General features: G+C 37.0%; 1 protein-coding gene across 1 annotated transcript in view; it reads right to left on the bottom strand.

The window, feature by feature from the left end:
- Nucleotides 1-16,893, bottom strand: part of PPP3R1 (protein phosphatase 3 regulatory subunit B, alpha) — a 73,879-nt gene that overhangs the window by 39,025 nt on the left and 17,961 nt on the right. The window contains exon 2 of the mRNA XM_045979392.1: nt 3,873-3,912. Within this exon, the coding sequence (XP_045835348.1) occupies nt 3,873-3,912 (40 nt within the window). The remainder of the gene's footprint in view (nt 1-3,872; nt 3,913-16,893) is intronic.

Below are 16,893 nucleotides of genomic sequence, written 5' to 3'. Positions count from 1 at the left end.
ATATTAATAAATTAATAATTAACTCCTTGATATTAAATAATAATGCTCCAGTTTCCCCAAGCATCACAAATGACACTACACATTTTCTGAATCCACCAGATTTGGCAAAAAAGACAATATGTCAATAAAACAAAGGTGACCTTAATAGTAACAGTTTCATGAGAGTAGTAAGAGAATGAAACCCAGAATGCAGCAGGCCAAGAAATTAGCAGAAATAAGGAAATGGATATAACTGTATATGCTCTTTAAAAAAAAAAAAGTGTAAGAAAAAGTGAAAGATACACACACACAGGATCAGAATCACAGCATAGTTGGTTGTATGTGTAAACTGAAGAGAGATGAAGAGGCTGAAGACATAGAAGACATAGGAAAAAACAGAGAAACAAAATAAGATCCTAGAGATAAGACTAGATGAAGTTAAAAGCACAAGAGGCTGACCCTGAATAAAGGAGCTGTAACACAAACTCGGACACTGCCAGAAGGAGTTAGTTAAGTATGAATGGGACTGGGAAAATTAGCAGGTAGGGGTGGAAGGTGGAGGTGGGGGCATGTGAGGGCTAACACTTATGTTTCCAGTTTTCTTCAGAATCAGGAGACAAAGCACTGATTAAAAGCAGAGTACTGGAAAGGATTATGTAGGGATTTGGACAGAATCTTGAAGACTTGGATGGAAATTAAAGAGACTGGGGGTAAAAAAATGGACCAGACAGGTAAAGAATTAGTCAGCAATCAAATCTTATACAGCTTTCAAAATGATTTTTCAAGGATCACCCCCCTTCCACGAAGCTTTTCTTCCTTTTCTCTCTCTCTCTCTCTCTTTTTTTTTTTAAGAGAGAGAGGGAGAGAATCTTAAGGAGGCTCCACACCCGGAGTGGAGTGAGGCAAGGGGCTTGATCTCACTGTCAGGAACCTATGATCATGACCTGAGTGGAAAGAGTCAGACGCTTCACTGACCAAATCACCCAGGCTGCCGCTCCATTAAGTTTTTTTTAATGTCCTTAACCAAAAGTAATTTTCCCTCCTTAGAACTTTAGTTCTCATTTCTCAGAGTGGTCTATTTGTACTGTAGTCATTTCTCCCAAGAGCCAGACTGTAAGCACTTTGTGGGTGTTTACTTCTCTGTGTATCACAGGGCCAAAGACAGTACCTTACACGATATAATTGAGATTCTTCTTACCTTTTTAAAAAGCACAATTTAAATACTAAAAGAACAAAACAGACAGTAACTACTTGAAGAGTTAAGAAGACCACTCAAGGCAGAGAATTGAGGTGGGTCTTGGAAGGATGAGAGGCATGACATCATTTTACCTGAACAGGGAAGTATAAATAGTGAAGTGTCTCAAGGATTCGTTTTAACATTCTTATCTATAATGGTGGCTATTCACAGATAACAGTAAGCTCTTCCAATAATGAAGAGGTTTCTTAAATGAGCAAGAAGAGTTTACTGCAACATGGGGGGGGGGGGGGGGTGGGTAGTGGTTTTAAGGACAGGTTCACATTGGGGAAATTCATCCAAATCATGTATAAAATTGGTAAAGGCACATTTATTCTAGTGAACCAAACAGGGAACAGAAAAAATCCAGATAAGATTCGTAGCGGATTGAACAATCACTGACAAGTACAAAGCTTTAGTGACAAGGCTCAACAGTTTCATAAATGAAGCATAAATGAAGTCCTAAGACAGAAGACAGTTCTGATGATAAAACTCAGAGCTTTGACAGTGTATGAAATCTATTTTAAATACCCCACACATTTAAAAAAAACTTGGCCTTTGCCATCCTGGATGTGTGTCCCCTTAGGGACCTCTTTCCTTGGCAAAGAAACAAAAACTAACTTCTGAAGACCTCTTTCCTGTGGCAATCCTAACAGCCAATCCCAACTCTATTTGCAGTCTGAAGCCCAGCTAATTACAGATTTCCAGACCTTCTTTTTGCCCACTAGCAACTGGAGAAATAATTATGTCATATGCTCAAACTGAACACTAAATGGCAAGGCACAATTTTTAGCAGAATCCTTTCAATTCTGAAGAAACTATAAAACTGACATAGTAACTTTGCTAGAGACAAGAATTACAGATCTACATAACACCTGGGGAACCAGTATGTAACTATTCTAACACTGATCATATTTCAGAGGTAGGTTAGACACTGACAGAACTGACGGTGCTCCAAACCAGAAGACCTCAACAGTCTGTAACAGTTCAGCAAACTTTTCCTTTAATGGGCTGGGTAGTAAATATTTTGGGCTTTGTGTACTCATTTGGTCTCTGTTATAACTATTCAATTCTGCCACGTGTCGCATGAAAACAGCCATAGGCAGTATATAAGCAAATGGGCACAGCTGTATTCCAAGCAAACTTTATTAACAAAAACTCCCATTAGGCAGTAGTTTACCAACCCCCAATCTACAGTGTCACAATTAGGTTTGGTTTTAGTTAATTCTAGCAATATGCTGATGTAACAATTTATCCTCATGTTTAAAATAGAAACAAACACATACATATGATAATTACACAGTAAATTCATTTTTAAAAGACTGGGAGGAAACAGTAAAATAAAATTTAAACAGCAGTTAGCATGGCAGAATTACAGGTAACTAGGTCTAGAGTATGACCATTTAAAAAAAATTTAATTGCAGAAGTCACAAAATATAAGATGATTAATAAATAACTTCAGATTATAACTGCTATAAAGAAAATAAATAGGGTACTATTCATGAAAGATAGAATCTAAGCCAAGTAGAGAGAGAGAAACATCTCCAAACATTTATGCTGACAGCTGAATGACAACAAAGTCAACTAGAGAGTTGATAGAACAGCGTTCTACCCAGAGCTCATAAGCAAGCAAAGGTGTTGAAGAGAATGAAATTGACATGTGCTCTGGGAAATGTAGTTCTAAATCTGGGAAAAGAAAGGAGACCAATGAAACAATAAAGAACAACTGGGAAAATGGTTTTAGTAAGACACAAAGGAAGTGACACTTCATTGCAAGGTAAGATGTCTCCAAATAAGACAGCTACATCAAACAGGGGCAGAAAGGACAAGGAAGATTCAGAATGGTTTAGAGATTCTGGGACCTCATGATGGCATCTAAATTTACCAAAGGTCTGTATTTCAATTCTGAAGATCTCTCCCTTATCTGATCATTGCTCTTCCACACAAGAGATTTTATGATTGTTATTTAATCTCCCCAACCCTCTGACTGATCCTTAAATCAAGAATTTCTAAAACTGTCATTTTCCTTTTTTACGTTCTCCAGTATGGTCAGAAATGACCAGACCACCCACACTTTTTATACTCCTCATTGCCCTGAGAAACATCTTTTGCAACAGCTACTTGCTCTATGGGAGTTTTGCCTTCAACAAACATTTTTTGTTACCAAAAGATAAATAAACTAGCTGTTTACTTGACACTTTGTTAATCTGAAAAACTTCTGTTGGGTTGCTCCACTGAGATTTGAGGGTTGATTTGTTAACTACAGCTCAGTGTAAATAAAAAAGAGCGGCTCTATTAAAAAAAAAAATTTCCCTACTCTGGTAACTTAAAAAGACTATAAGTCGGGGCGCCTGGGTGGCTCAGTGGGTTAAAGCCTCTGCCTTCGGCTCAGGTCATGATCCCAGGGTCCTGGGATGGAGTCCCACATCGGGCTCTCTGCTCAGCAGGGAGCCTGCTTCCTCCTCTCTCTCTGCCTGCTTGTGATCTCTGTCAAATAAATAAATAAAATCTTCAAAAAAAAAAAAAAGACTATAAGTCAAATTCATTACCCATTAAATAGTTAAGGTCTAACTTTGCTGTAAAGATATATAGAGGGGTATTATATATATAGGGATGTATAAATAAAAGAAATTCTTGATACCAAGAATATCTGACTTACAGTGTGAGCACATTTCCAAAGGATAACTGGCCTCATTTCCCTGGAGAAAAGAAATAAATAATAATTAGTCACAAAACTGGCACAAATTTCTTTAAAAGGTTAAATATTTTGAGTCACAAAACATAGGGAAATAAGCCAAAAGCCAAAGTAGCTAGATCTAGAAATTACAGTTTTTTGGTATGAAAAAAATTATACAGTATGACAGAAAGAGCTCTTGAATCAAAGAGACCTGAGCTGTGTGACTTATACAAACATTTGAGTAAAATTTATTTTAAATATTTTTAATGCCCTAAATATGTTGTATACCCAACTGTAACACACTGGAGACTATCAAGGCTCTAACTGAATTCAGCTGGGGACAGAGCTCCGAAAAAAGCTGCCACCTCTATTTAAATGAAGAGTGTTCTGAGACTGTAAAACTCTTTAAAAGAAAAAACCAAAAACATTTATAATAAGTGCACTGAAACAATTTTCTATATGCTATGCAACTAAAATAAGAAAAACAGTCACTGGAAGGTGGGTCCAATGTAAGATAGCCAATTCAGGTTTTTTTTCTTGAGAAGTCTTATTTCAGTGGATAAACTCCATATTGATACAATTTATCTGAATTCCTAATTTATAAAATATATAAAAGTAATCATCTGTTTTCTACACAGGATTCCATCTGAACCTATTTTAAGGAAAAAAAGAGTTCTAAGAAAACTACAGACCTGGCCCAAAGCCTACATTTAATAATTCCTAAGAACTGAGCCCAGGGAGATAAAGTACCTAACTGGTGGATAATAACAGCATTTGATTAGTGCTAAAACCAAGAGTAGTTCTAAATCTAAAACAGTAAAAACTTCAGTACAACAGACTAACATGAGATAAAAATCATGAAGATCTTTTTCTTTTTTTGAAGATTTTACTTATTTATGACAGAGAGAGAGAGTGAGAGAGGGAACACAAGCACAGGGGAACTGGAGAAGGAGAAGCAGGCTCCCCACTGAGGAGGGAGCCCAATATGGGGCTCAATTCCAGGATGCTGGGATTATGACCCAAACCAAAGGCGGATACTTACAAACTGAGCCATCCAGGCACCCCAAAATCATGAAGATCTTTTAAAAAGTCTACAGAATTTAGGGGCCCCTGGGTGGCTCAACCAGTTAAGCATCCAACTCTTCATTTTGGCTCAGGTAATGCTCTCAAGGTCATGGGATCAAGCCCTGCACCTGGCTCTGGGCTCAACATAGAGTCTGCCTGTCCCTTTCCCTCTGCTGCTCCCCCAGCTCCATCTCTGAAATAAGTAAATAACGCCTTTAAAAAAAAGTCTACAGAATTCTAAATAATGTAAATTAAGCTCTTAAAGGTCAGTGATAAAATCAGAGTAGCATGCAACCTATATTCATTCCATTGACCTAATCTTGACCCTGTCTAGCAGTATACAATAGGATTAACATAAGAATATACTCATAAGAGATTAAGAAACTACTGAATACAGCCTGAAAAAAAACTGTAGTTTGGGTCCTTAGCTTTTACTCTTAAAAGTATCTTATACTACATAAATTTGACATCTAAGAAAGGTTACCAGTAAATTAGCATCTTCAATTCTTATGTCACCAAAGATTAGTCTTTCCCTAGAAAAGTATGGGAGGTAACTGCAATTTTTCAGAAGTGGTTAATTTTAGGTTATTTTATCAAATATATATTAAAAATATAAGAAATAGCAAAAATTAATAAAACTTGATAGTAATGAGCAGAGACAGTGTTTTTGCTTATTCTGCCCCTTACTTGATTTAACATCCTTACCATGATTCCTACCTTTGACTGCCTCACATATTTCATGCCTGAATTTTTAAAACACATTTCAATTTCTTATTTAGTTTTTTTTTTAAGGTTTTATCTATTTATTTGACAGAGAGAGGGAGCAAGCACAAGCAGGGGGAGCAGCAGGCACAGAGAAAGGGAGAAGCAGGCTCCCTGCCAATCAGAAAGCAGGGTCCATCCTAGGATCACGACCTGAGGCCGAAGGTAGACGCTTTAAAGCGACAAAGCCACCCAGGAGCCCCTTAAAATACACTTTAAAAAACAAAGCAAAACAAAAAACTTCACTCTACCTTAAGAATGTTTCTTGAGAGGCTCTCAAGAAAAAGAATACAGGCGTGCCTGGGTGGCTCAGTGGGTTAAGCCTCTGCCTTTGGCTCAGGTCATGATCTTGGGGACCTGGAATTGAGCCCCGCATAGGGCTCTCTGCTCAGCGGGGAGCCTGCTTCCCCCTTCCTCTCTCTGCCTGCCTCTCTGCCTACTTGTGATCTCTCTGTCAGATAAATAAATAAAATCTTAAAAAAAAAAAAAAGAATACAATAATACTTTGGATTATCATTCTGAAGTGGGTTGGGTTTTTTTTGTTTGGTTTGTTTCGGTTTGGGTTTCTTTGATGATATTGATTAATATTACAAATGTCTTAAAAGTGAGGGCTTGGGGCACTGGCTGGCTCAGTCAGTAGAACATATGACTTTTTTTTTTTTTTTTTACATTTTTTCTTTCTTTTTTTTAAGGTTTTTTATTTTATTTTATTTTATTTTTTTATTTATTTTTTCAGCGTAACAGTATTCATTCTTTTTGCACAACACCCAGTGCTCCATGCAAAACGTGCCCTCCCCATTACCCACCACCTGTTCCCCCAACCTCAACATATGACTTTTTATTTCAGGGTCATGAGTTCAAGCCCCACACTGGGTGTAGAGATTACTTAAATAAATAAATAAATAAATAAATAAATAAATACTTAAAAAAGAAAAAAAGAATTGAGGGCAAAAAGGTGATATGGTAGTTTGGTAGTTTCAGGAACCAGGTCCTTGTTTCTTCAACCCACTGACTTTTATAATGTTATCAATTCTTTATAAATGATACCATCCATCCCCTATCTATATCATCCCCAGCTAGCCAGCATCCACAAAACCCAAGGACCAACCCAGCTGGAGCCCTTCAGTGCTAATCCACTAACACTGAATGCCGCATCTTCTGCCTCCCAAACTTAGAACCCATATATCCAAAAGACTACTTCAACCTCAACCTGTCTAATCTTGGGCCCAGCAAAAATATCTCTCAAATATTAAGCCAAAATGCTTTCCCCAGATAACCAAAAACTAAAAGAATTAAGCTCCAATACACATGAACTACAAGAAATGTCACAAGAAAATTCTTCAGGCAAAAGAAAAAATGACACTAAATGAAAATCTGGATCTAGACCAAGAAATGAGGATCACCAGAAATGGTAAACATGTTATGTAAATATAAAAGACTTTTTTCTCATTTTCAAATGTCTTTAAAATATAACTGACTGTTTAACACAAACATAATAAAAATGTATTCAGGGGTGTATAATGTATACTGCAGAAGTAAACCGTATGAAAAGAGCAGCACAAATATGAGACGGAAGAATGAAGCATGTTGTCAAGATCATACACTATGAGGGAAACATTACAATATTTGAAAGAAGAGCATAATATTGAAGATATGTATTATAAACCCTAGAGCAACCATTTTCTAATAAAAAGATAAATAAAATGATACCATAAAGAATACTCAATCCAGGGGCGCCTGGGTGGCTCAGTGGGTTAAAGCCTCTGCCTTCGGCTCAGGTCATGATCCCAGGGTCCTGGGATCGAGCCCTGCATCGGGCTTTCTGCTCAGCGGGGAGCCTGCTTCCTTCTCTCTCTGCCTGCCTGCCTCTCCGCCTACTTGTGGTTTCTGTCTTTCAAATAAATAAATAAAATCTTTAAAAAAAAAAAAAAAAGAATACTCAATCCAAAGGGAGGCAGATAAATAGGAAAAAAGAAACAAAAATCAAAAGTGGAAAAAATAGAAAGTAAAATAGGACGGCAGATTTAAATCCAACGTTTTGAGAACGATACATTGTTATTAGGTGTATTACTCTAACAGCTACAATTAAAGAAGATTCAACTGTAGGAGTGTCTGGGTGTATCACCTCATTTAGCATCCAAATCTTGATTTTGGCTGAGATCATGATCTTGGGTCCTGAGATGGAGCCCCAAGTCAGGATCCCTGCTCAGCAGAAAGTCTGCTTTTCTCTCTCAATCTCCCTCTGCACCCTGGCTCGCAAATGCACACAGGCAGTCCCTCTCTCTTTAAAATAAATCTTAGGGGCACCTGGGTGACTCAGTCGTTAAGTGTCTGCCTTCGGCTCAGATCATGAACCAGGGGTCCTGAGATGGAGCCCTGCATCGGCCTCCCTGCTAGACGGGAAGCCTGCTTCTCCCTCTCCCATTCCCCATGCTTTTGTTACCCCACTTGCTGTCTCCCTGTCAAATAAACAAAATCTTTTTTATAAATAAATAAATATTTTTAAAAAACGGAAGATGCAACTGGATGCTATCTACAAGAAGCCTACTTTAAAAACAGGATAGAGCTAGATGAGCCCTTCACCTTTGGAATCTGATGCTATCTCTAGGTAGATGGTGTCAGAATTGAATTATTGGATATCCAGCTGATGTGCAGATATTGTGTGTATATGTGAGGAACTCCTACCACCACACTATAATTAAGTCTACAAATACACACACAGGAATAGAGCTTCAAAATAAATGAAATCAAACACTTTTAAGAACTGAAGGGCAAACAGTTGATCATTTTGGAGATTGTAATATTTCTCTCACAGTAACTGATAGAAAACAAGTAGAACAACAAAAAAAATCAACAACACACTATCAACTAACATGTCCTAAACCAGCAGAATATTCTTTTCCAGGGCACATGAAACAATCATAATGACATTCTTCCGAGTCTAAAAAAAGTCTCAATAGAAAGGTCTAAAATCATGCAGAATATCTTCTCCCAGTAGGATGTAATTAAACTAGAAAGGTATTTGGGAATATTCAAATTTGGAAACAAAACACAATTCTAAATAATAACCCATGAATCACAGAGGAAATGATAAGAGAAATCAGAAAACATTTTGCATAGAATGAAAACAGAACCTATCAGAACTTATGGGATACAGGTTAAGCAGTGTTTTGAGGAAAATGCTCTTACAAGAGAAGGTCCAAAACAAAATGATCTGTTCCTAAAGTAAAAAGCTAGAAAAAGAATAAGTCAAATCAAGAGAAAACAAGAAAGAAAAAAAATGAGAAATTAATAAAATAGAAGTGGACTAACAAGAAAAATCAATAAAGACAAAAACCCATTTTTTGGAAAAGATCAATAAGTAAGCCCCCAGGCAAATCAACACAAATCCCATAGACACTAAAAGAAAAATAAAGAAATTTTCTAAATGTTATGAAAACAAATTTTATAATTCAGATGAATAGACAAGTTTCTTGAAAGATAGTATATTACAAAACTAACCCAAGATAAAAGAGAAAAGCTGAACGCTCTATAGCTTTTTATTAAAATACACTGAATTTTGGGGCACCTAGGTGGCTCAGTGGGTTAAGCCTCTGCCTTCAGCTCAGGTCATGATAAGGTCCTGGGATAGAGTCTCATAGCAGGCTCTCTGCTCAGCGGGGAGCCTGTTTCCCTCTCTCTCTTTCTCTCTCTCTCTCTGCCTACTTGTGATCTCTGTCGAATAAACAAAATCTTAAAAAAAAAAAAATACACTGAATTTGAGTTAAAAACTTTCCTAGAAAGGAAACTACAGACCCAGATGGTTTCACTGGTCAATTTGATCATATATGCGAAGTAAAAAACATGCCAACCCTGCACAAGTTCTTTCAGAAAGCAGAAGGAGAAAGGAATAGTTCTCAACTCATTTCAAGAGGCCAATATTACTCTCACCAAAATCAGATAGTAACATTACAAAAAAGAAAACTATACTCCCATACTTCTTCATGACAATGGATGCAAAAATCCTTAACAATATTTGAGCAAATCCAGAAAAAAAATTTAAAAAATAAAATTTCATATATGAGGAATATCCCAGCAATATAAGGTTGGTTTAATATTCCAAATCAACGTGATTCACTACACTGACTAAAAAAGAAAAAACACCATATGATCATCTCAATAAATACTATAAAAGCATCTGACAAATTTCAACACCTACTCATGATAAAAAAAGAACCACAATCCAGCAAGCAAAGGATCTTCCTCAATCTATAAAGGCTATCTACAAAAAGCCTACAGTTAACATCATACTTAATATGGTGAAAGACTAAATGCCTTCTCCCTCAGATAAGGAACATGGTATGATATCCGCACTAGTGCAATCAGGCAAGAGAGAAGAAATAAAAGGCACACAGACTGGAAAAAGGAAGTTAAACTGCCTTTACTTGCAGATAACATGATTGCGTCTGTATGTAAATACCAAACAAACTGCAAAAGACTATCAGAACTAATAAACAAATAAAGCAAAGTCACCCAATACAAGGTGTATATAAAACTCAAATGCATTTCCATAAAGACCTAAGTAGCCAAACAATTTGAAAAAGAAGGAACAATGTTAAAGGAGTTACACTATCTGACTTAAAGAATTATTATAAAGCTAGAATTGTTAATAAAGTGATATTGGTGGAAGAGTAGACATAAAGATCAATGCAACAGAATAAAATGTAAAACACACACAAAGGGGCACCTGGGTGGCTCAGGTGTTAAGCATCTGCCTTCGGCTCAGGTCATGATCCCAGGGTCCTGGGACTGAGCCCTACATTGGGCTCCCTGCTCTGCGGGTAGCCTGCTTCTCCCTCTCCCACTCCCCCTGCTTGTGTTCCCTCTTTCGCTGTCTGTCAAATAAATAAACATAAAATCTTAAAAAAAAAAAAAAAAAGAACACACACACACACACAGAGACACAAAGTTAAGTGTTTTTGACTAAAAAGTGTCCAGGTAATTCAATGGGGGGAAAAAAACCTTTTCAACAAATTATGCTAAAACAACTGAGTATAATATTTTAAAAAGGAAAAGAAAAAAACACTTGAGTAGATATTTTATAACAAAAGATATAGGCAGGGATGCCTGGGTGGCTCAGTCAGTTAAGCATTTGCCTTCAGCTCAGATCATGATCCCAGGGTCCTGGGATTGAGCCCCACGAAGGGAAGCGGGAAGCCTGCTTCTTCCTCTCCTCCCCACTCATACTGTCACTATTTCTGTCTTTCTCTCTCTAATAAATAAACCTTAAAAAAAAAAAAATACAGACACAGCAAATAAGCAAGATGAAAAGATGTTTCACATCATTAGACATTAGTGAAATGCAAATTAAAACTACAATTAGATACCACAATACTTGCAACTAGTGTGTGTATATATATATATATATATATATATATATATATATGCCTAAAATTTTAAAACTGGTATACCAAATGTTACTGAAAATGTAGAACAAATGGTTATGTGCTAGGCAGAATTCTAAGATAGTCAGTCCCCTCTGAAATTCCCAACTCTAGGTATACAAACATCTTTTCCCAGTTATTCAAATAATAATCTAGGTACTGGCTCAAAGGGATTTTGAACATGTAATTTAGGTTCCACACTAGTTGACCTTAGGATAACATTATTAGGGTGGACCTGTTCTAATCTCAAGAGCTTTTTTAAAAGCAAAGGGGGAAGCAAGAGATTCAAACCATGAGAATTCAAGACCAGGAGTGCACCACATGCCACTGAGTGCAGGCAGCTTCTAAAAGCTGAGTATAGGGGCGCCTGGGTGGCTCAGTGGGTTAAGCCGCTGCCTTCGGCTCAGGTCATGATCTCAGGGTCCTGGGATCGAGTCCCACATCAGGCTCTCTGCTCAACAGGGGGCCTGCTTCCCTCTCTCTCTCTCTGCCTGCCTCTCTGTCTACTTGTGATCTCTCTCTGTCAAATAAATAAATAAAATCTTTAAAAAAAAAAAAAAAAAAGCTGAGTATAGCCTCCAGCTGACAAGTGAACAAGGAAACAGATCTCAATCCTACAATAGCAAGAAACTGAATTCTGCCAACAACCTAAATGAGCCTGGAAACAGATTCTTCCCCAAAACCTCCAGACAAGAGCTCACTCTGGTCAACACCTGGATTTCAGCCTTCTGATTCCCTGAAGAGAGACCCCATTTGAACTTTGACTTACAGAACTATGAAATAATAATGAGGTGCTGTTTTAAGCCACCTGTTTTAAGGTAATTTATAATACAGCAACAGTAATTAACACCCAGACATACAGTATATGTGGCTAAAAGTAAAAATGTCAACATAACATATGTTGGTGAAGATATGGTACAAATGAAATTTTTATATATTGCTGGTGGAAACCCCAAATGACACAGCCATTTTGGAAGAGTTTGATGGATTCTGAATAGTAAGTTCCATATAACATTCAGAAATGAAAATGTGTCCACACAAAGATTTGTACACATGTCCACAGAAGCTCTGTTAATAGCCCAAATAAGAAGCAATCTAAATGTCCATCAACTGTCAAATGGATAAACTGTGGCATATCCAGACAATGGAGTACTACTCAAGAAAAGGAAAAGACAACTTATACACACAACAACATAAATGAATCTTGAGGCGCCTGGATGGCTCAGTCAGTCGTTAAGGGTCTGCCTTCAGCTCAGGTCTGATCCCAGGGTCCTGGGACTGAGTCCCCCGCATCAGGCCCTGCTCATGCTCAGCAGGAAGCTTGCTTCTCCCTCTCTCACTCCCCCTGCTTGTGCTCCCTCTGTCATTGTGTCTCTGTCAAATAAATAAATAAAATCTTTAAAAAAAAAATAAATAAATGAGTGAATCTCAAAAGCAGTAAGTGAAAGAAACCAGGTACAAAAGGTTACATGCTGCATGATCCCCTTTATAAATAGTACAGTTACCAAAAGATCAGGGGTTGCCAGGGGTTAAGAGGGTCAGTGAAAAGGGGTAGCAGGTAACATTTTAGGATGACAGAAATGCTCTACACATCTTGATTGTTGTGGTGCTTACAAAACTATACATCTGTCAAGACATGTTAACTGTACACTTAAAATTGGCTAATTTTATTTTATGCAAGTTATACCTCAATAAAGCTGTTTTTTCCCCCCATTTATTTGAGTGAGTGAAAGAGTGTGTGCATGATGATCAGGTGGAGGGGAGAGAATCTCAAGCAGATTCCCCACTGAGTGTGGAGCCCCACACAGAGCTCGATCTCACGGCCCATAAGATCACAGCCTGAGCCAAAACCAAGAGCTGGACACTCAACTGAGACACCCAGGCGCCCCTAAAGCTTGTTTTTAAAAATTCAGGAGTCTCAAGTATAATGGAATTGCTTCGTAACTCATAGATTTAAATTCCTTTTTTTTATTTGAAATATCTCATCACTTTCTTTAAAATAGTAAATTTCCTGTCATACTATTATTCACAAAGTATATGGATTTTTGTTTTTATAACTTACACACTCATTTCAAGATACCAAATTATGTATTTTTCAGATTAATTTTACAATATCATGAGAAACCAGAAACATAGTAATCTTGATCCTTATAATTCTTTCATCCTTTACTTAGTCCTCTTCTCAGATCTCTAATTCCATAAAAGCAGTAATTGTTTTATTATCTTTTGATACTCCTTGCCAGATTTAACACTGTCCTTAACTTATGTAAGGAAGTATTTTAGAGGTGCATGTAAAAATCCAGGCAGCCTTAAGGAACTTGGTTTAAGCTGCATGTTAAGCATCAATGTATTATATAACATGGTTAGATTAAGGACATATTAAGAGATTCAATAAATTCTTTTAAAAATTCAGTTATTAAAGAACTTTAGATTTCTGCTTTCCTTAATGCTCGCTTTTCATAGTGAGTATCTATTAAGCATCTGGATTTCCGTACACTTTAAATAAGCAAGCGGTACTCTAATACATAAGTAGTATTTATAGTTCCCAAGAAGAGCCTATAACCAAATAAGTCAATGTTGTCACCTCTTAAAGTCTCCTAAAGATAAATGTCTACATAATCTGACAGCAGGCCCTTCGAAAATAGTCTAAACTTTACAGCATGCATCTATAAAATTTATTTTTATTCTCACATCTAGACATTTCAAGATCAAAGTAACTCTAAACAAAAGGAGATAAGAGAGATCCAAAAATACTTTCTTCATTTCTTTCCAGAAAATTTTAGAAATTATATTTCTATTCCTCCTGACTTAATGTGTATCAAAATTGATGATCATAAAACAGTAAATTTAAAAAATACTAAAAATATGGACTTGAAAGTTAGAACACAAATGTTTTCATCTGCTGAAAGACAAAGTTTGCCCACTTCCCACAGTTAACGTAATTTTTATAAATAAATCAATTTCTAGGGTAAAAATCACTGACCATCTTAATGCTCCAGGACAGATATTCCTTAATTTCAGAAGTATAAAACAAGGTGTGAAACTGTGGATGGGTAAATTTGGGTGAAAGGAAGTGGAACGATCAAAGGACAGAAGCAAGAGATAAAAATCGCTGGTTATCAGTAGATTTCAAGGACTCTTCCAAGTCTCTGCATCAAGCTGAGTTCATGAGTACCTCTCCCTCTAGACACTGATTTCTCCATGCAGGAAATAAGAAAATTTGACTAGATGATTTCAAGGGGTCCTTCCAGCTGTGTTTTGGGTTTGTGGTGGGTTTTTTTTTTTTTTTGGACTACTAATGAAGATGCTACAAGGGGAGGAAGGGAGAATGGGAGAGAGAACACAGACAATGTCAAGAAATGCCTTCAAGCATCCTGTTGGTCCAGGAGACAAAAGTTTCCCAATAGAGTATGCTTAACTTTGTATTATGTTCTTTTGTAGGCCAGTAAACAATCAGTATAAGAAAAGGAAAGGCAGGGGTAACCTGGGTGGCTGAGTCCGTTATGTCTCTGCCTTCAGCTCAGGTCATGATCCCAGGGTCCTGGGATAGAGCCCCACATCGGGTTCCCTGCTCAGAAGAGAGTCTGCTTCTCCCTCTCCCTCTGCACCCCCCACCCCCGCCCATGCTCTTCTCTCTGAGAGAAGAGCACTCTCTCTCAAATAAACAAAACCTTAAAAAAAAGGAAAAAAAAAAGGCAATGAATCTCAGAGGCAGAGTTGTTAGCAATACAAATCAAACATGACCTTGGTTATGGAAACAAATCTGGCACCAGGGATCTTGTGGATACTCTATAAAAATTAGCCATGATGCTATCACATGGCAGAAATGTTCATTAACACAGTATGCCCTTGTTAAACAGTGACTAGTTTTCCAACAGGAGTCAATAACATCTATACTTGTCAAATTATTTTAGGACGAAAATAAAACCCTACAATTTTCTAGACTGATAAATGTTGCCAAAATTATACACCATAACTTCACCTAGCCAATGTTTGAGGGTACATAATATGTTAATTATTTTAAAGACCCTACTGCATAAAAATATAAAGACCCTACCACCATATGATGGGGCCTGAAATAGTGATATGTATTATTCAATCTCACAGTTTAAAATGTGTCCATTAAATAGTATCTAACCTAACCAATCCTATTTGTCTTTTCCACCCAAAATTAACCATGATTTTTTGTATATTTATCTTGTATCCTACAATCTTGCTGAACTCATTTATTAGTTCTATTTTTTTTGTTGTAGATTTCCCACAATTTTCTATATAGACAATCATGTCACCTGCAAATAGGGAGTTTTCTTCCTTTCCAATCTGTATGCCTTTATTTTTTTCTTGCCTTATTCCAGTGGGTAGCACTTTTATCACTATGTTGAAAGACTGGTGAGAGCAGGTTTACCTTGTTACTGATCCTATAGGAAAAGCATTCAGTCTTTGCCATTAAGTATGTTACCTATAGGTTTATATAGATATTCCTTATCCAACTGAGTTAGTTCCCCCACATACATATATATTTTTTTAAAGATTTTATTTATTTATTTGACAGAGAGAGATCACAAATAGAGAGGCAGGCAGAGAACGAGAGAGAGGGAAGCAGGCTCCCCACTGAGCAGAGAGCCCGACATGGGGCTCGATCCCAGGACCCCGAGATCATGACCTGAGCCGAAGGCAGCGGCCTAACCCACTGAGCCACCCAGGCGCCCCTATATTTATTTTTTTTTAAAGAAACTATAAATGGGTCCTGAATTTTACTAAATGCCATTTTCCATCAAATTATGTGATCATGTGATTTTTCTTTAGCTGTTAATACAGTGGTTTATATATATTGAGTTTCAAATGGTGAACAAGCTGTGTATCTGTGCAGTGACACATACTTGCTAATGGTATTCAATTTTTTCCCCATACTGCTTAATTTTCTTTACCATTTTCTTAAAATTTTTGCATTACACTGATATGGGTAAATTGATAGTTTTTGTACTTTTTTTGAAGGGGGTATCAAGGTAATGGGGACTATTCAGATTATTTAATTCATATTGGGTGAAGGGTGGTAGTATTTATTTTTCAAGGAACTGATCCATTATATCAAAGTTGTCAAAATTATGTATGAGCTGTTCATCGTATCTCCATATTATCTTTTCCATATCTTTTCCATATCTTTTCCATGTCTTTTCCATATCTTTTTCATGTCCATGGTAATACCCTACACATCATTCCTGATAATGATAACTTGTTTCCTCTTCTAATCCTCCCAGTCTTGGTAGAGGTTTGTCAATTTATTTATCCTTCCAAAGAACCAACTCTTTATTTCATTGATTTTCTGGTTTTTGTCTTCAACTCCACTGATTTCTGTTTTTATCTTTATTTCTTTCTTGCTTGCTTTGGGTAGATCTTGCTTTTTTTTTTTTTTTTAAGATTTTATTTACTTATTTGTGAAAGAGAGAGAGTGTAAATGAGATTGAGAACACAGGCCGGTGGGGAAAGGCAGAGGGAGAGGGAGAAGCAGACCCCCCACTGAGCAGGGAGCCCAATTTGGAGCTATTCCTCAGGACCTCGGATCATGACCTGAGCTGAAGGCAGATGCTTAACCAACTGAGCCACCCAGGCACCCCTTGATTTTGTTTCTTTTTTTCTTCTTCTTTAGGTTCTTGAGATGGGAGCTCAGATTTACACTTTTTTCCTCTTTTCTAAAATGTGCATATAGTGCTGTAAGTTTCCTTCTCAGCACAGTTTTACCTACATCCCACAAA

The sequence above is a fragment of the Meles meles genome, chromosome 15, assembly GCF_922984935.1.
Source record: "Meles meles chromosome 15, mMelMel3.1 paternal haplotype, whole genome shotgun sequence".
Lineage (NCBI taxonomy): Eukaryota > Metazoa > Chordata > Mammalia > Carnivora > Mustelidae > Meles > Meles meles.
The sequence above is the reverse complement of the archived record's forward strand: the minus strand, read 5'-3'. Positions and strand labels throughout refer to the sequence as shown.